At 29.8% G+C, this 20,240-nt stretch overlaps 1 protein-coding gene across 5 annotated transcripts in view; it reads left to right on the forward strand.

The window, feature by feature from the left end:
- Nucleotides 1-20,240, forward strand: part of LOC107454168 (uncharacterized) — a 100,259-nt gene that overhangs the window by 60,003 nt on the left and 20,016 nt on the right. For 2 of the 5 annotated variants that reach the window (XM_071180891.2, XM_043052946.3), the window contains exon 1: nucleotides 13,873-13,894. The exons of 1 other annotated variant lie outside the window; for it this stretch is intronic. In XM_071180891.2, coding sequence (XP_071036992.2) covers nucleotides 13,888-13,894 — 7 coding nt within the window. In that variant the 5' untranslated portion in view covers nucleotides 13,873-13,887. Of the gene's footprint in view, nucleotides 1-2,532; nucleotides 2,625-13,872; nucleotides 13,895-20,240 lie in introns of those variants that run through there. 2 more of the 5 variants (XM_087159494.1, XM_087159495.1) reach the window with 2 other exon arrangements.

Consider the following 20,240-nt stretch of genomic DNA (forward strand, 5'->3'; position numbering starts at 1 on the left):
TTGAAAATTGTAGAATTCGCGCTCTCCCTTCCAGGAACAAATGTAGCAACAGAACGTGTTTTTTCCAGTATCAATAAAGTATGGACAACTGAAAAAACGCAGTTGAACATTAAAACTTTAAAAATCTATTTTAAGTGTAAAATATAATTTGACCAATTCATGTGAAATATTTCACGACATTTTAATAAATGATCCGAATCTATTGCTAAGTATCCACTCAGATCAAAAATATGACCGTGAAAGAAAATCATAATTTTTTTTAAATAAAAAATTTAATTTGATTAAAAATCATGATGTTCAAATTATTATTTTTTACAAATATTTTTATAGTTGCCAATAATTAATAATAAATACATTTTTGTACAAGTATATGAATGTATACAATAAAATATATATAACTAAATTGTAATTCTCATTTCATCCCATTTGTCCCGCTTTGTCTCAATGAAAATGTGGTCACTTTAGTCATGAGGCATATTAGAGGACCAGTTCAGTTTTTGAGCACTCATTTAATCAAAGCATGGCTGCGCAAGTATGGACGTGTGAATAGAACAGTTTTCATGCTGGATGAGAAATGAGCTTAACTCGAAACCAAAGAATATAAACTGCTGTTTGTAGAAAATGCAACACCATGAAAGAATCATCAGAATCAAATGAAATTTAATGCAGAAACGACTTGTACTGATACAAATAAATGATGAAATTTTCAAAACAAAAGAAACAAATTAAGCGTCCGAAATCAGTATTTGGTGCAGCCACCACGCGCTGCAATAAGTGCTGCTATACGACGTGGCATGGAGTCAAACAGATGTTGAATATCTGCTTGAGGAAGAGAATTCCATATCGCTTGTATGCGCAACCAAAGTTCGTCTTTGGAAACTGCAGGACGCGGATCACGAGTGAGACGCCGACCAACCATATCCCACACGTGCTCAATAGGCGACATATCCGGCGAATAAGCAGGCCAAGGAAGAAGTTGCATACGTTGTGCTGAACAGAAGTCTCTAACAGTCCGCGCAACATGTGGGCGTGCATTATCCTGCTGAAAGATAGCTCCAGGGATGCCTTGAAGGAAGGGAACGACTTCGGGCTGTAGCACTTCACGGACGTATCTGTTGCTATTGAGATTACCCTCAATTCGTATCAAATTGGATCGTCCATGATACGAAATCGCACCCCAGACCATAACTCCGGGTGTTCGACCACTATGTCGTTCAATAATACACTCAGGAAGGCAGCGTTGACCGGCATAACGTCTAACACGAACACGGCCATCATGGGTCCACAAATTGAAGCGTGATTCATCTGAAAAGACAACTTGGTGCCAATCAGCTCGCCAGTCTCTGTGCTCAAGAGCCCACTGCCGACGCAGCCGTCGATGATCCGCCGTGAGGGGAATCCTGTATAATGGCACCCTTGCACGCAATCCACGGCGCAGCAGACGACGAATTGACGAAGCCGACAATTGTACACCTGTAGCAGTAGACCAATGTGCTGCCAGCTGCCTGGAGGAAGCTGTGCGATCATTCACCGCCATGCGGAGCAGGTGTCGATCATCGCGCTCTGACGTCACCTTCTGTCGTCCAGTGCCTGTTTTTCGAGTTGTTCGGTGCTCGTCGGTCCACTGCTTCCAAACTCGCATCACTGTGGAACTGTTCCGCTGCATACGAGCTGCTATTGCGCGATAGGAAAATCCTCCTTCTCGAAGGCCGATTATCCTCCCTCGTTCAAACTCCGTAAGTTGCTTGAATTTCTTATTCTTCCGTCGTGGAGGCATACTCAGGTCTCACTAAACGTTTGCCACTAACAAATAATCATAGACTATTTTCAACGTCCCGCTACAGCACTTTATTTATACGCTTTCAGCATCAATTCAGAGGGCGCTGCGCGCGCCACGCACGCGCGATGGCTCTGAAACTTTATTAATTTGCATAATATCCTATAATTGACATTTGATGCGAATTTCATTTGATTCTGATGATTCCTTCATGGTGTTGCATTTTCTACAAACAGCAGTTTAGAAAGGAGAAGTCCTGCTCTTAGAATAAGTAACTAAAGCGGGGAACTGCTCGGTTCGGTATACTATGCTAAAAAACTTACAGGTGAGCAACATACGCAGATTTAACAGGGCATCATCTGTACTAAGCTTCAGCGCATGCGCATAAGAAGCAAAGTGACAGTCTGGAGGTACGTCGCGTGTGAACCGGTTGTTGGGCAATTCTACAAGTATGGTTGGGTATGCTATCACTCGCACTGCCATTTTATTCTTTCTTTCTTTCTCGAAATATGTCAGCAGATTTAATCAACATGGGTGATATTAATCTATTCTCAAAGCAATATCTTTATTAACAGTACAGTAACGTTTATCAATGTCAAATAACGTAAGTAACGTATGTCAAATAAATAAAAAGAGAAAACTTTTCTTTTCCCCAACCCCAGTAGTGATTGAGAGGAGGGAAGGATGAAAACCCGCTTCAAAAACTTTTGCTTTTGTGCCCCTAAATGTTGTTTTTTTCTTTATATGCAGGGACTAAACCTTGGAGGACTGGTTTATATTATGAATACGGATTCTAGCCTTCTTGCCCTATGCATATTCTTTGCCCGAAATATTGCCATGGAGTTGGGTAAGCAGTATTGTCCATACACACCTTAGACTTTATGTTTAAAACCACAGGGACTAAGAGACCTAGGCTATACCATGAAAACTACCTCCATACTTTAGGCCGTACATCGCGATACTTTAGGTTGGAGTCCGGATATTTTAGGTCGGAATCCGGATATTTTTAGCCTAATAGTATAATGCCTTGGTTTGATGCTCTGGTTAAACTGCAAACTAGTTTCCGTTTGGCGACTACCATTCCAACTGCTTCGCGAAATAAGCCAGTTTTTCAACCTCACTTAAAGCCTCTCTCGTGCTAGCCTGACACTAGATAATACGTTTTCGCAAAATAAATTAATTGAGTAAAATTAAACGTCAAAATATCAAGAGTCCAAAAAAAAAAACGAAATATCAAACCACTAAAAAGAGACTCACACACAAACCCAACTCGAATTTAGCTAGTTATACTTACCATCATGTTTACAAAATGAAAAAGAAATAATAAACGTCAAAAAATTATTCAAAGTATCGAAGTTGACGTCACTAAGACTGTGATTTCAAGTGGAAAGAGATTTCAAGAACTCATCACAAACACTGCGAAAGCTAATTTTATGATAACCGACATCTTCCTATGATAATCATCATCTAATTGCCGAGTCAACACATGTTTTCTACAATGTTTCTTTTTAAGTTTATGCTTGATTTTTGTTTTTAAATTTTCGATTCTTGATGGCCGCAGTTTTAAAAATTCTAATCATTGTTTTCCCCCAAAAAATTATTAAAAAATCGTTGCTGTTTCTTTTAGCAATACGAATTTAATCAGTTATTTCAAAGGATTTTCACCGCCAACATACCTACTTCAATCCCACGTCCTCGTAACAATCACGTTGGTGGGAATCAAATAAAAAAATAAACGTCAAAAAAAATTTGTGTGTCCGAAAATCGATAGTTGACGCCACTGTCACCAGTGACTAACGAGGTGGAAAGAGACTTCGTATAAAATTCCAATTTCTTTCTCTCACGAAGTTGTCACAAACGCTGCTAATGCCAATTTTATGGGGTCACAATAGAACGGAAAAGAAAACGGCTACTCGATCTCGTATATCTGTCTGAATGCGATTTTTTTCACATCTCATCTTTTTATTTATTTCCTTTTTTATTATTATTATTATTCCTTCTCCTTTACTCTTTGATAAACCTGGCGCCGGCTGGTGCTCATAGCCAGCCTTTTCTGAAAGACAGCTCTTTTCGAATGTTTCTCCTAAAATAAATATCGTGTACACATTATCCACGAAACTAGTGCAAGTGCCATTGTCCCTTAGAACGCATCAACTTTTGGGAAGATACAGATTACCACATCTCCAGTTATTAATAAAGTCGAGACGAAAAGATAACACTTCTTAGTTTATGGATCGTGTTTATCTCTCGCAATGGAAAATTTTAGATTATGTCTCCCGAGATTTGCTTTCTTCTTTAGCCGGTTGTTACTGTCAGTTCATATTTATAGATTACGGATGAAAATTATTTTAATCCACCTTCACTTTACACAATGTCACATACAAATAGATTTTTTTATGACTAAAAATGGAAAATGATCAGAAAACTGTGCAATAAAATGAAAATTATTAGAAAAGTGTGAAATGATCTAAAAACCACTATTTGTATTGTAAGTCTATTTTAAAGCAACAGAATTGTTCGATAATTTCATGACACATATTATCAGGGGTCTGTTTTTGTAAATTTGTGAAAAAATTACGCGTAATTTGTAAATGTAAAATAAACGTTAAGTCAAATTCTTTCAACTAGGGTCCTGCTTTTGTGAATTTGTGCAAATAGGGTCCTGCTATTACAAAAACTTCTTCAAGGAAGATTATGCTCAACACTGTAAAATTATAATTAAAAAAAGCTTAATTTTAAAAAATAAACAGCAATTACTGCTACTAAATTAGAGATGCAACATACAAATATTTGGTATTTAGCCTATACTGCTGAACGTAGAATATTCATTTCGGACGAATAAAGGAAGACAAAACTTAGTTCGTTTACATCTGTCTTTCTTCCCCCCTCCCACTCCCCTGGGAAGGGTTTATTCGATTAACAAAACAATAATGAAGATAAACAAATTTGTGAAGGGTCCAATTAAAAGATAAATTATTTTGTGAAGGGTCCGTTTTTATGAAAAGATATTTTGTGAAGGGTCCGTTTTCATGAAAAGATATTTTGTGAAGGGTTCGTTGACGAACCCAAATTTCCTCTAAACAGACCCCTGCATATTATTCTACCATCAATTATTGGCAAAGTCGAGACGAAACGACAACAAATTTTAGTTCATGGATCATGTTTTAAAAATTTTGATTGTAAACTTTCAAGATTTGTCTTCGGTATTTATAGACAGTTATTACACTGTCAGTTCATGTTAATTGATATCACATGAGAATAATTTTAATGCGTTCTTCGCGTTGTCATGAACAGATTTTTGGGAGGTAAATTTTATGACTAAAAGTAGAAAAGGAGCTAAACAACGTGCTATTAGCTGAAAATAGAAAATGACTTAAATGATCTGAAACCTGAGAAATTTATTGCTTGTTAAGTCTATCTTAAAGCAAAAAAATTGTTTGAAATTTTTGAAAAACGTACCACAACATCATCAGTTATTGACTAAGTCGAGACGAAGAAAAAATAACTTATAACTAATGGATCCTGTTTTAAAAATTTTCTGAACTTCCGAGACAGTTCTAAAAACTCATTTTTAGAACGTATAGTGGGTGTCGACGTCTAATGCTAACTCATAGAATAGATGCCCCTTAACAAAGTTGTATTATCAGTAAAGGCGGCATAAAACAATTTAATTTTGTTTTTAAAAAATGTGAAAAGATTATTAAGAAGAACCAAATCTTTATTTCAAACTTATTTTTATGTAAAATGTACACGGAGATTCTTCGATAATAAAAAAATTATTTCGTATAAATAATTCTTAGATTTTATCTAAAGAATATTTAAATTTTATTGTACTAAAATTTTCCTAATAAATTTATTTGAAATTCTTTATTTTAATTGAGTCAAATAGTTGTCTTTCAAACAATTTAATTCATAATAAAATAATAGTAATAAGTGTTAAACTCTGTTGTATGTACTTAGTGGACAACTTTGATCGAATGCCTAGGGTCGTTGCCCTTTCTTAAGTGCGCAGAAATTTGTTTTTCGGTATAAATTTTCCACAAAATATTCCTTAAACATTTTTTTAAATTTTATTAATGACAACATTTTATTAAACCTTCGGATGATAATGTGGTATTCTTATTTTCAAATTTGACTCAAAAGTTGGTTTTTATAATGTCGAGAAGTTAGTTGATTGAATTATTTATTAATTAATTTACTGAGAATCAACAAATATTTTAATCGATTGCAATACTTTATTTTTTTTTTAATTGTAAAGAAATTTTAAATTTTGATACCTTTGTGACATTTTGCATTATGTTTCTACGTTTTTTATGGGTTATTCAACTTTTTCAAGTACTCAAATGATTTTATGCCATTCAAAAATGTCACTTAAAATAATATGCATTGTAAAATTAATAATATTTTACTTAAAAATCCGACTTGTAATAAATAAATTACTTCTGAAAAGATTTCAATGCAAATTTTATATTCAGCGACATTTTATATTTTAGATGCTTTTGCATTAACACATTACATTATGTTTTAACTTTTAGGGACTTTTTAACTTTTCAAATAAAAAAATTTTCATTAGTAACTTTAAAAATTTTAATAATAATCTACAAAATATTGTAAAAAAATGCTATTGCTACTTTGACATTAACCCTTTGATGCAGATGTGACAGCAGTGCTCCTTTTATATGTTTTTTCCAACGCTCTAATTACAAGCAAAAAAGCATTTTGGTATCTTTTAATTATAAAAACAGTCTAATAGTAACTATAAGAATCTATTAAGTTATCGGAATTATATTTGTCCTAAAATATAAAATCCAAAAAAAAGAGTTTAATTTTTTTTTTCATTCATATTCAAAAATTTTTCAATAATTTATTGCGTAAATTAAAGATTTAAAAATGTTTTGCAAATTTAGATTTTTTTTCTTCAAATTAAAGATATTTTGTTAATTATTTCTCTTAGATCTAATAACTGCAAATAAGTACAAGTTTGAAAAATTATTGTTTGGAAGTGAGCCGTGTTTGGAAGATTGCGTTTCATGATGTACTTCATAACCATAATTTATTGAAAACCTACCCAAATTTAACATTTTCGACTTATTATGACCTAATTTGATACAAAATAATGAAAAAAATATGAAAAATGTATCTAATAAAATTTCTGCGTCGAAAGGATTAATGGTTAAATAGCATATGTAATTTCGCAGAATTATAAATTTAATTAATATTAATTAAATTAATAATAATTAATTAAATTAATAATAATTAATTTAATTATTATTAATTTAATTAATATTAATTTGATTAATATTAATTTAATTTACATTAATTTAGTTAATTAATATTAATATGTAAAATATTATTTAAATTATGTTACTTAGGTTATTGGTTAGGTTTACTTTTTTTGATTAGGTTTACTTAGGTAATAGATTAATTGTACATTTTCTGTCCCCGTGCTACGATGTGTATGTCGTACAATAACATCGATTTCTGATTTCTAAGAAAATTATTTCTTTAAAATTTAGATTAGTCTGACTTCTTTAAGCATTTCACTACAAGTTTCTTTTGACTGATGATTATTTATTTTCTCTGAATTTCAAAACAACATCTTGTCCTAATTTTCTCCATATTTATACGAACATTAACTAGTCTCCATATAAGTTATTGTCGCTTTATTTATTCATTAGAACTTTCTAAACAAATGAAATAACTTATAACTTATTATGAATGAAGTTATGAATATTAGGAAGAGCTATAAAACTTTCGACGTTCGTCATTAAAAGAGAATTTATTAACATGTGAATTTTCTCCAGCTGATCAACCATGACTTTTCTGGGTTAGAAATTCAGAAGTGCGAAAATATCATAACGGTGCATAAACTAAATTAGTTGTTATCGTTTTCACTAATGGCAATAAATCGTTTGGAATTCAGATCAAATGAAACGTAATTCGAAAAGTCTTTATGTAATTACCAAACAACGTATTTAAAATAATAAAATAAAATGAAGTTAAAACTGATTAAAAATGAAGATATAAATATAATGAATACTTATAAAACTTACGAGTTGATTCATTAAAGAGAATTTATTAACATGTGAGTTCAAGACTTATCTGTGTTAGAATTTAGAAGCGTAAAGTTAGAATTTAGAAGTGCGAGAATTGGAGAAGTTAATTGTTACGGTTTTCCCTAATGGCAATAAAATGACGGAATTTAGATCAAATAAATTGTTATTAAAATAGTGTTTACGTAATTACCAAATTAACTACGTCAGAAATATAATAGTATGACGTTGATCAGTTTTGAATAACGCTGCTTTACTGAAGAAAACACTAACATAAATATTTTAGAAGGCATGGAAGGAGATTTTTATCGCAACTTTTGAATATTTATGAAGCACGCTGAATTAAAAAAATTTCTTACATTTCGAACTTTTTTAGGGGTTGAAATGAATTTGCGTTCTTGAAAATAATTAATAGTTTCTATATCTGAGAGCAAAGGATAAATAGCCAATAAAAATAGTGGAAGAAAATAATAATCGCTTTTTGTCATTTTTTGATGAAAGAATTGTTCTTATAACTTCCTCGTCATTAAAGAAGAGAGTTATATGTTGAAGACAAACACAAATCGTGAATTTATCGAGCAGAAGTTTTAAATATTATGCCATTCTGCTACTTCTATAATTTTTATTTTACATATACGTTGCCGGTAAAATTAGAAAAAATAAAACTCTTGGAATTCTATACAATGCCAAATGGCACACCAGCTAAGTGCGAAATTTGATAATTTTATACTTTTAATTAACATAATTGGTTTGATCTCATGAAAATCATCATTTTATGTTAAGTTCATAAAATTTAAATAATTTGAACTGAATTGCAATTTTTAATTGTATTAAGACAAGGAAAACAAAAAAATATAGATCCTGCATATATTTTGCTATTGTGACTTATCTTTTGGGTAGCTAATGCTCTGGAATCATTCCCACAAGCCTCATTTTAGCATAATTTCCTATTTTTATGCACTATTAGTCTTAATTGATTTTTAAAAAACTTATTATGAATAAATATGTTTATGCAAGAAAACTATTTTTAATGTTTTTTGTACCATTTTATTACCCATTGGCAAGATGGGTTTTGTTTTGGGCTTGATGGCTTGTGCATCTTATTTGGACGTCATCTTACTTTTAAACTGTGTTTAAGAGAAATATCAAACAGTGCGCATGCGTCGTCATTGCATGCGTTGCTATGGCGACCGCTGCTGTTTAATAATTTTTTTAGAATTCTTTTTTTCACTTTTAATTTTGCTGTGCATTAAGTTGGTGAGTTCATTTTTGAGCTACGGACCAAAGAGATCCCATAAATACTTCTTGAGTTGTGAATAAAAGAGAATTTCATCATTTGAACGATATTTTCGTTCTAATTAAAAATCAGAAATTCTAACCTACAGTTCAAACTGCATCTTTTTCAATACTAATTCAGGTGAATATCACAAATAAAAAGGGTCCCAACTGATTGACACTGTCCCAAAGGTTAGAGTTGAAGCAAGAAAAAAACATTCCAAGGCCTTAACTTACCGAGACCAAAGTCAAAGAATATAGACGGGAATTCCTTAAACGTTGCACTCAAGCAGAAAAATGAAAGGATTCCGTTCGCAGACGTAAGCATTAAGCTCGTTCCTCAAAAAAGTACCAAAGTGGTTGACAGAATTGAACCCTACCGAAGAGCAGAGCAAATGATGGCTCTCCGAACCCCTTTCATGCAAATACGAGAACTGGGTATTGATCACCAGGTTAGGGATAAATGGATCCATTGTCAATGTACCCTATGGCTTGCACAAGACCGTGTTCCCTTGTCTTCTGGATTGGGTTCAAAATTACGAGGCTACGGAGTTGAACATTAATAGTCGTTTGCCTGTTCAACGACGGTTATAGAATAAAATATAAAGGTAATGAGACAATGTTTGGTATTCCCAACACAAACGTTTATTTATTTATTTTTTTTAAAGAGCTTTTGTTAGGTATTTCTTAAGCTGATGAGACCATAGAGTTGAAATACTGGGTAGAGAGAGTAGAATAACCCCCGACCCGTGGACAAGATAAAGTCACGTGACTGTAGCCCAAACTTGCCGTTCACTGAGACCGCTTCGATTCCCGTCCATTCGTTTAGCATTGCGATCCTCTGATGCAATTAACTGTCTGTCTTTTTAATTCAGAAATAAGAATGGTACAAATGTCCTGAGCATTTTGCTGCACGGAGAAGTTTTCTAGGGAGTATCCGATAACTTTTTACAAGAAAGGGCGACATTTTTTTTCACTTTTTCTATTTTAAAATTGATTTTAAAATTTTTCCGATACTCAGTCATGCTCTGATAATCATATTTTATTTGCTTTAATAATCAATTACGCTCGTTTTTGCTCACTTTTTTTGCATTTAACATAAGTTTTTATTGTTTCTTAAACTTTAAACTTATAATGTTTAAGTATATTTCAATATATATTCTATTTTTAGCTGACATAGCTGCAAAGCTTTGTTGGCTTCCTTGGCGAGATACTGTAGCGCCAAGGAACAGTTGAGTAAACTTTCGGTTTTGTTTTAGTTCTCTTTAAATGTCGATATCATTTCTGTATATTCTGAAGATTTTGTATATCTTTACCTCTTGATTACTAAAACCCAATATTTATCTTGTTCTAAAATGTTTCCTTTAAATATATATATTTAAATAAAAAATATGGTAGATAAGAAGTTGTGTTTTTTAAATTACATAGGAATGCTTAAAAACCAAATTATTTGTATATTTTTATATGTTTGATGAATAATTAAATTCTATGAAATATTTTTAGTATTTAAATATAAAATAGTGTATAGTAGTTTTAGTGTTAATTTTTAATAAAATTATATAATTCTGTTACTATACATAAAATGAATACAAATTATGTACTATTTAGAAAATAAATTAAGGTATATTTAATATAATCATTAAGTACTTGTTTATCTTCTTTTTATTTAAAAATAGTTGCTTTATTGGAAATACTTTATTTTACTAGTATATTAAAGCGTAGAATTAGTTTGATTTAGTGCAACAAATTTAGAAAACATAACATAGAAGTGGATAAGTTGTATAGGAGTAAATTAGTGCAGTAAATTAGCGCATGTTATGCATTGGTATGGAATAAACTGCTCAGACGGCCAAGGCTAACAGCTGGCTGTGGTGCAAAGATTTAGCATCGTGAACCTTTCTTGTAAAATTTCAACTGTTTTTACCTTTATCTAGATTGTATATATTTAATTTGCAGCTGGCTAAAAGATATAGTTTTAAATGCACTTACTATTTTTAAGAAAATTACATTTTTTATGGATGGGCATTGTAATTTTCTTAATGTCCATAAAATGATTATGGTTCTTTTATTTGTAAAGTAAAATATTTTTAACTGCTACTTTTTAAGATACTGGTTTTCTGTATAAAAATTATTAAATAATAGTTGCATAAATTTACCTCATAAAAAGTTGCATAAATTGCAATTTCTATCACAAATAAAAGTAAAATATTTCAATTATAAGTTCGTCATTAGTTTCAATCTACATTTAGTACAAAGTAAAAATTCTAATTGCTCTCTCTTTTATTTAAGTATTTTTTGTTTAAATTTCGAAAGCTTTTCTACTAGTCTCTTTGTATGTACAATTTAAACTTCCTAGTAATTTATGGAATTAGATTGTACATGAAATACAAAGTAAAATTTCTAATTAAACTCTTTTATTATTTTCTTTGATTAGTTTAATGCTTTTAATCTTATATTTTTCTCTATTCGGAGCTGAAAACTTTTATATTAGAATAAATATTTTATTTCATATTTAGACAAATTGTTGAGTATTAAGTTAAAATGCAACAGCAGTTTATTTTTGAAAATATCTATTTTAAGTGTCAGGAAAAAAAGAAGTCAAAATTCTAAATTAATAACGTAAATAATCTTTATTGTATAAATAATTTAATGTATTCAATATATAAATAAAATTCTAAACGTAATTAAATTTAATCAAAAATATGTTTTCTAACTAATCTGTTCTACTAAAAACGGGTTTTATTTTCTCCGAAGCTATTTTTCCCGAAATTTGATATTACCTCTAGAGCAGTCTCTTGGTGAGCATAAATAAAAATGATACAAGTGTTGCAACATTAACGTTATTTCTAAGCATCGAACTTTTTTCAGACAATCTGTTTAATTTTACAATTTGTTTTATCTAACAGTGATAAAACTTTTAAAACGTAAAGATTAAATTAATTTTTTAAACGAACTTGTGTTTCATTAAAAAAGAAGGGCAACATTTTCAAATTCACATTTTAAGCCCTGGTAGATTTAAAAAAAAATCCTGATTTTTGTATGGAAGTTATTATTTTTTTTAAAAAAAATAACAATAGTTATTACAATATATATTAGTAATTTTTTTTTTTAAAATAGGTCTTTGCAATAAAAACATTTAAAAAAAAAAATTCTGAATATAGTAATAAATATAAGTGATGAAGAATATCGTTTTTTATTTTTATATAATGAATAAATTTTAAGGAATAGTGTTAAGGGTACAGACGAGAACAACTGAATTTTTTCAAATAAAGGCAGTACTTTAATTAAAAATTATTTGTTAAGAGAAAAAAAAACTCCTCATGTTTTAAAAACCCATTTAATAATATTAAAGAAATATGATTAACGAAAATATTTTTTTTCTCTCTTTCAAATGCTCCGATTATTTGCGCATCGGTAATATCGAAATAAAGCTGTTTAAAAACTTGTCTTTCAAATGCTCCGATTATTTGCGCATCGGTAATATCGAAATAAAGCTGTTTAAAAACTTAGTGCGCCAACATTTGTGATACTGCGCCAAGTATTGCACTCTTTCCATCACGTGATTGTAACTCTTTGCTTGCTATCTGTGGCGTGTCTTTTCGGAAGGAATAAAGCGGACTTGGTTCCTCTACCTACTATATCAACTCTATGGATGAGACCTAGTTTTGCAAAAAAGTTAACTTTTATTTTCTTTTGTGTTAGATGCACAAAACTTATTTTAATTTGGTATCCGAATGATTAAAATATTTTTCATAATTGTACAGAAGTAATAAAAGCTAAATATTCTGGTAAAAATAAAATGTGTGTGTCATTAAAAACTAATTTTCTAAAAAAAAAAAAAAATATTTATTTTATTCATTTTATTAATTTATTTGATACCAAATAAATCAATAAAATAAATAAAATCAAGCAAATAAAATAATTGTATGCATCTAACACGAATAAAAAAAATTTTTTCTTCAAGATTTCCAACTATTTTTGTTTGTTTTTATTGTATGTGAAATAAACGAAAGAAGTATGATATTTTAAACTTCGTTTAAAAACGACTTTAAATTCTTTAATTTAAAATTATAACTTTATATTTGCTATAATTATTTAAAATGTAAAATGCAATTTTTTTTTATTTATGTACTTTTTTATTTAATCATTGTTATTATAAAACAAAAATTGTTCCAACGAGAAAAGAAAAAAATTCAATTCACATATATTTTTCATTTATATTTAATATGCTACCTAATCTAAATTTTTCTTAAAAAAAAAATCCAGATTAGAGTAAAAAAAAAGCACACCTCTTTTTTTGAAATATATCTGTTGCGAAGCGGCAAAAATTATTTTACATTACAGTTATTTATTTTTGAATTGGAATTGGCAGAATATGTTAACCGAAATGAATCAAACAAATGAGAATAACGTCTGTTATATTCTGGCTTCGTATCATATCCATCAGATATCAACACAACACCTGGTGCAATCCCTTTAACTCTGTAATGAAACACTTTCGTTCTTTAAATAATGATATTTTTTTTACTGCGATTGGAACAGCCGTATATGTAATTATTCCTCCAAATAAGAAACCCTTTCATTTCAATTTCTGATTTTTCGCTGTGTAAATTTCGAATCTTAAATATAGAATAAAAGAACACTTAACAAAAACTTCAGAAACACTTTAACAGTCGCTATTGTACTAATACATAATTTCAGGATGAAAATTATTGAGCTATAAGAAAATAAAATTATAAGTGTTGAGCCATTGGCGAGATTCAGATAAAAATTGGCTGCCAAATGCAAGGTATGTGCTTTTTTTTTAATCATGTGCTCTTATTGCTGTTATGAAATAAGGCCGCAGCTCAGGGGATAGAGCGCTCCCCTCCCAATGAGTTGACCCACGTTCGAATCCTAGGTTTGGCTGGTCGAACAAGTTCTGCTCCTGGCTCGCACCGACTACAGAGCTAACATAAAATAGCCTCATCAGTGGTAGAATGGGTTAGAATCCACTTATCGTTGGGCTAACCGCTGAGATTTTCGTGGTTTTCCGATCCATGTAACACAAATGCGGGATAGTTCTAAGTTTTCCGCGAAGGTTAGATTCAGGAGTTCCTTTTTCTTCAGGATCGGGTTCAAAATTGCAAAGCTACGGAGTTGAACATTGATAGTTGTAAACTCAGAATCGGGTCTGCAATGCGTCGCCAGTTGTAACATAAATTAAAATCTCCCGATCTTAGCCCTCGTAACTCATTTTTCTCGTGGAGTAAAAATCGGAAAAAAAATCTTTGGAAATACTCGCAATACTCAAAATTGACAGTTTAGGAGATCATCTAAAACATCGATGTGTCAACACTTCTGTGAGTTTTCCGAAATTTATAATTCATCTATATAGACATTGAAAAAGAGCAGATCGAACTTTCCATGCATTGAATTCAGGCTAAATAGTTTTAAAATTTGCATACTGAGTCTGAAAACTCTAAAGTAACCACTTCCTCAGTATAAATGAGAGTCCAACCCCACTAATAAGTTCTTAGTATGAATGACGTAGCATGGCTCCTTACGTAGCATGGTTTGGACAAAAATTCTTCTTAAAAAATTTGAGTATTTATTTCTTCTTATCTATGGGAATTTCGAAAAAATTTGACGCTTACTTTGCAACCTGAAACAAGTTTCAAATGAATTCCTCATTGAAAAAAATTATTAAAAGAAAATTTCAATTTATCCCTCATTATGTTAAATATATTAATGCTCTGAAAGTAGCATGATTTGAACTTAACAAATGTTTCTTAAAGATTTTGGGTATTAAGAAATGAAGAAAATGAAATGACAGAGCGCATTATGAAGCGTAATGACAGGTTTTTTATTTTATTGAAGTGTTCCCAAGGAATCGAGAAACTGAGAAAAGGGTGTATTCAATTAAAAGCTGTAGAAGAATACTCATATTTAGCCCATATCTGCGCTTCGACGAATAGATACAATAGAAGGGGAATGTTTTGTCTTTAAAATTAAGAACTGCTGAATAAAAATTGCAAAATATCTTTAAACTAGCACAAAAGTTTACATTGCCAGCAAAAAAAAAATCTTCATAAGAGACTCCTTTTTTTTCTTTTGGTGGCACTGTAATGAAGTATTGTATCAGTTAGAGTTTTTCAATACCCGTACAGCACGAACAATTAAAAATACCTTTTAAAAGAATTAAAATCTTGAAAAAAATATCATGCAGTCTCAAAAATAATTTTTTTATTTTTTTAATGTAATTTTGTTAAACTTTTATTTGCTTCAATATTTCAGTTTCGAACGTTTTAAAAATATTTAAGCGTGAGATGTTACTTTGGACACATCAAAAACAGTCAAGAAAATTTACAACAGTGGTTGCATAAAAGCTGATCTTAATCTCTCTCGGTAAGTTAATAAAACCACCTCTGGTACATACCTAAAACATAGTTTCAATGTTCTGTTCTGTGAACGTAATTTCCTAGAGAAATTCTGAAAATCATAACGATGGATAGCATTTGAAAAGTATTGATAATTCTATAACGAGGATTGAGTAAAAAGTTTTAGAATTGGGTACATGAAACTCGAAAAGTAAAGGATACCCTGATACACAGACAAATGACCTATGATCTCAGCCAGCAGATCGTTTGGCCTATGGCCAGCAAATAACCTATGGGCAGCAGATCGTTTATAAACAAGATGGCGTGTTAAAGTCCAGCTAAGTCTCTCTACATGAGTTAGAATGTTAATTAACGTGAAGTTAGCCAAGTACAACGCCGTGTCGCACATCGAATTTGTGAAAATATATTTCTTTCCCGTCTACGTCTTTACTTAACTTAGATTTATTATTTGTTTACGTATTTTATTTTTGTTTTGTGTACCTGGCAGCTTCGTTGCATATTTAGTTTGTTTATATAGCTTCGTGCCTGTCTTTAACTAAGAAATTTATAGTGAAAGAATTCATGAAAGAATGTTTGTAAAACAATATAGAATGTGTCGCTTAGGAGAATTGATACTTGAGGGGCGTGGCTTACTCGAAACAGAAAAGCAAAAACAGTTGTTGACGTAAACAAATGCCATGTTTTAACAACTAATCAGAATCGAGATACCCACACTACGTCACTTGCAGGCATCCCATTATCATTCTGCCTTGATTTGAAGATCCAGTCAATCCTTTCAAAATCTCTAAATTTTATATGATTGTTGCACATCAAAATAATATTTGATTTTTCAAGCCTTATCATTCATGGAAGGTTTCAAATATTTATTTTGTTTTGTTTTTCGTATTAAAAAAAATTATCATTAAATTTTAAAATCACTTGAAACCTATGAGGAATTTGTAGAGTAATATAAAAAGAAAGAGTTTTTCTTCAAACATCATATCTTAACAGGAAAAGGAAAGATTTAACTGATTAATTTGGATTTATGACGCTATTAAATGTTGATTTATCTATATTATAGGTATTCCATTGTTGCTTCAAAGTAGTAAAATTTTAGATATAGAGAAAAATAAATGACATTGTATTCAACTATCATTACACTACGTCTTCAATTGAAAAGTGTTTTTGTAAATTAGTGTGAGTGATTCTAAAAATAAATAACATTCTAAATAACTTTTCTGATAAAAAAAATAATGATTCTAATTTTGTTGTTAAAAAAGTTCTTTTGCCAAATTTTTTAACAAAAAATAATTTAAACGACTTTTTTTAAATTATTGAGTTAATGAAAATAAGTGGTATTTAAAAGCATTCACAACACATAAAATATCACCTGTTAATTTTTACTATTTACAAAAACTATTCTCATGCTTATAATTAGTAGGAAAAGTAGTAAATTCTTTTTTGAGAAAGTATTAATTTTACATATTTAGCTTCATATTTTTTTCAGATAAATTTTTAGCTCAGTAACAAGTATTTTTGTTCTAAAGAGTTATATGATTTTACGAAATTATAATTTTTTTTTCATTTCAAATTGCATAAATAAAAGATTAGATTTAAGAATTTTTATTTATTTTTATTTTTATAATTTATAATTTTTTTTACTTTAATTATTTGTTTACTTTTTTATTTTATTAATTTTTTAATTTATTAATGTTTCTGTTTTATTTACTTTCTTTGTTATTGATTTTTTATTTTACTTTATTCATTTAATTATTTCTTTAAACAAATGAAAATTTTTTAAGGGGAAAAAAACATTTCCTTGCGAGACCAAAAAAAAATAATGCATTCAATTATGTGTAAAATTAATTGAAAATTTACAACAGCAAAATATTATGAATTAAAATATTATAAATTAAAATATTATAAATTAAAATATTATAAATTAAAATGTTGTAAGTTAAAATACAATAAATTAAAATATTATAAATTAAAATATTATAAATTGAAATATTATAAATTAAAATATTATGTTAAATAAGATATTTAAAAAGATTTGCTTCATCTCTCAGATATTGGTTTAACACATTAACAATCTTTTATTACTTTTTTTAATAAAAATTTTAAAAAATAATTTAATGGCCGATTTATTTCTTTTGTTTATTAAAGTGTTCATTATTGATAATGTAATTTGTTAAAAATAAAAAACAGCTAATATCTTAAACATTTATTTAAAATAGATATAAATTTATATAAGTGTGTACCGGTATTGTTTGGGATTTAGAAGGTATTGTTATTATTTATTTATTTATTTCGTTAATTTGCTGTTTGAATTTATTCATAAGGGAGCTTAAATAAAGTATGCATTTTTTCAGGTAGATTAAAGTTTTAAATTTTCTGGAGAAAGAAAACTCAGAAACAAACCTAATTTTCGTCTCTGCAGAATCAGAATGATATCAGTTAAGCATGATAATATGGCCTTAATCCACATTTCCTGTTAGAGGCCCGTTTGCATCCTCATAAAAAAAAAATTTCCAGAAAAAATTAGTTACAAATTTCTTTATGAAAATCTTATCACAATCTGTGAAAAAGAATTTTATTTCGTTGATGAACTTTTTAATTTCGACGTAGAAGATGGACACTCAGTCCGTATGGAAAAACGGATATTGCTCAAAATACATGATTAACATAGTTTTTCAAAACTGTCGCTAAGGGAAATAAAAAAAGAACTACAGTTTAAGTGCCTTACACTTGAAACAAAACGATGATTTTAAGCTGTATATGTCATCTTGCTTTGAAGAATTATCCGGGCTTTAGAACGGACTAATAATATTAATATTTTAAAAGTTATTAAACTTTTTTTTAAAAATTCGTCAATTTAGCGAGAAAAACTATTAAACTTTTTTTAAAAAAATTCGCCAATTTAGCGACAAAAGTTATTGAACTTGTTTAAAAAAAATTCGCCAATTTAGCGACAAAAGTTATTAAACTTTTTTTAAAAAATTCGCCATTTAGCAACAAAAGTTATTAAACTTTTTTTAAAAAATTCGCCAATTTAGCGACAAAAGTTATTAAACTTGTTTAAAAAAAATTCGCCAATTTAGCGACAAAAGTTATTAAACTTTTTTAAAAAAATTCGCCGTTTAGCAACAAAAGTTATTAAACTTTTTTTTAAAAAATTCGCCAATTTAGCGACAAAAGTTATTAAACTTTTTTTAAAAAATTCGCCAATTTAGAGACAAAAGTCATTAAACTTTTTTAAAAAAATTCGTCAATTTAGCGAAATGTTTCTACTTATTAGAAAATTATCCAAATCAATACCTTATTTTCTGTTTTTGCAAGTTTTTATGTGCCCAGATAATTGCAGCATTGGAGTAGTTTTTAAATATTAAAAAATTGGACCACAAATACTTTTCATGTCCGCATCTGGTTTTTCTCCATATTGATGTTTTGAACCATTTTCAAGATAAGCATAGATAGGCTATGTCTATGCTCATTCTATTACTTAAATAAGATGATATTGTATAAGAAAATTTTTAATGCTAAACTATAAAAAATAAATACTTTTTCTTATCTTATTACAGAATATTACTCCTCTCTAAGTAATCTAGTATCGTTTCCCACTCGTGTAAAGGAAGTTATTAAAATAGAAAGCTTTTAATTTCATTTTCACTCGATTAAAGACTTTCTTTTCTAAGGAAAAGAACTTTTATTGCAATATTAAAGGCAACACTCTTCTGTGTGATTATTTCATTTACTCTATTTCATTATCTCATTTGTTTCCTTATTGCATCTTCTATTCAGTTTCACATTTGAAGAGCTTAGTGAAATAAGGATCTTTTTTTGAAGGATATTCTGAATTTTTGAGGGGGAGGGGAGAGCTTGTTTTAGTCCTAATTGACTTTGTAACACCAATTTATTTCGCCAAAGTCTTAGAATATTGCAGATCTTAGTATAAGAAATTACTAGATGACTGCAAACGGTCAAAAAAATGAACCGATGGTAAAGGTTCGAAATAAGAAGTATCGTTTAAAAAAACCACTGGAAAAAAAAAGTCAGGTAAAGAGGGTCTTTAGATAAATGGATATCGAAAAAAATTTACCTTCTACGGGTAAAATCTGTGAGGAAATTTGATGTGCGGCTTATTTTCTGCACCGTGAATGCTTTTATCACTATTTAGAGATTCGCAAAGCAAAGACTTTTGAGTGCGACGTATTTCTTATCTAATTTTTAAGAACCGCGATGGCTCAGGGGATAGAGCTTTCACCTTCCAATGAGGCGGACCGGGTTCGAATCCCAATCGATACGAATTCCGCAGCCGGCTTGTACCGTCCACAGTGTTGACGTGAAATATCCTCAGTGGTAGTCGGATCATGGGTTAGAGTCCCCTTGCCGTCAAGCTAACCGTAGGAGGTTCTCGTGGTCTTCCTCTCCATGTAACGCAAATGCGGGTGAGCTCCATCAAAAAGTCATCCACGAAGGCAAATTTCTTCCAATACTCGATCCAGGAGTTCCCTTGTGTTCTGAATTGGGTTCAAAATTACAAGGCTACGGAGTTGAATTTTAGTAGTAGTAAACCCATAAAATTGGGTCGGCTGTTCAACAACGGTTATAATTATATCTAATTTTTAAAGGGTATTCCAAATATTTTTTTTTTCTTTAAAGAATATTTAGCAATTTTTTGTATTAAATAATTCTCTATAGAAGAGATTGATTGACTTTATTTCATTTTAAAAAATTTTTCTGAAATATTTATTACCTATTTTAATAATTAAGCAT

The sequence above is a fragment of the Parasteatoda tepidariorum genome, chromosome 3 (genome assembly GCF_982258835.1).
Source record: "Parasteatoda tepidariorum strain Cologne lab strain chromosome 3, Ptep-v5.0, whole genome shotgun sequence".
In the NCBI taxonomy this organism is placed as follows: Eukaryota; Metazoa; Arthropoda; class Arachnida; order Araneae; family Theridiidae; genus Parasteatoda; species Parasteatoda tepidariorum.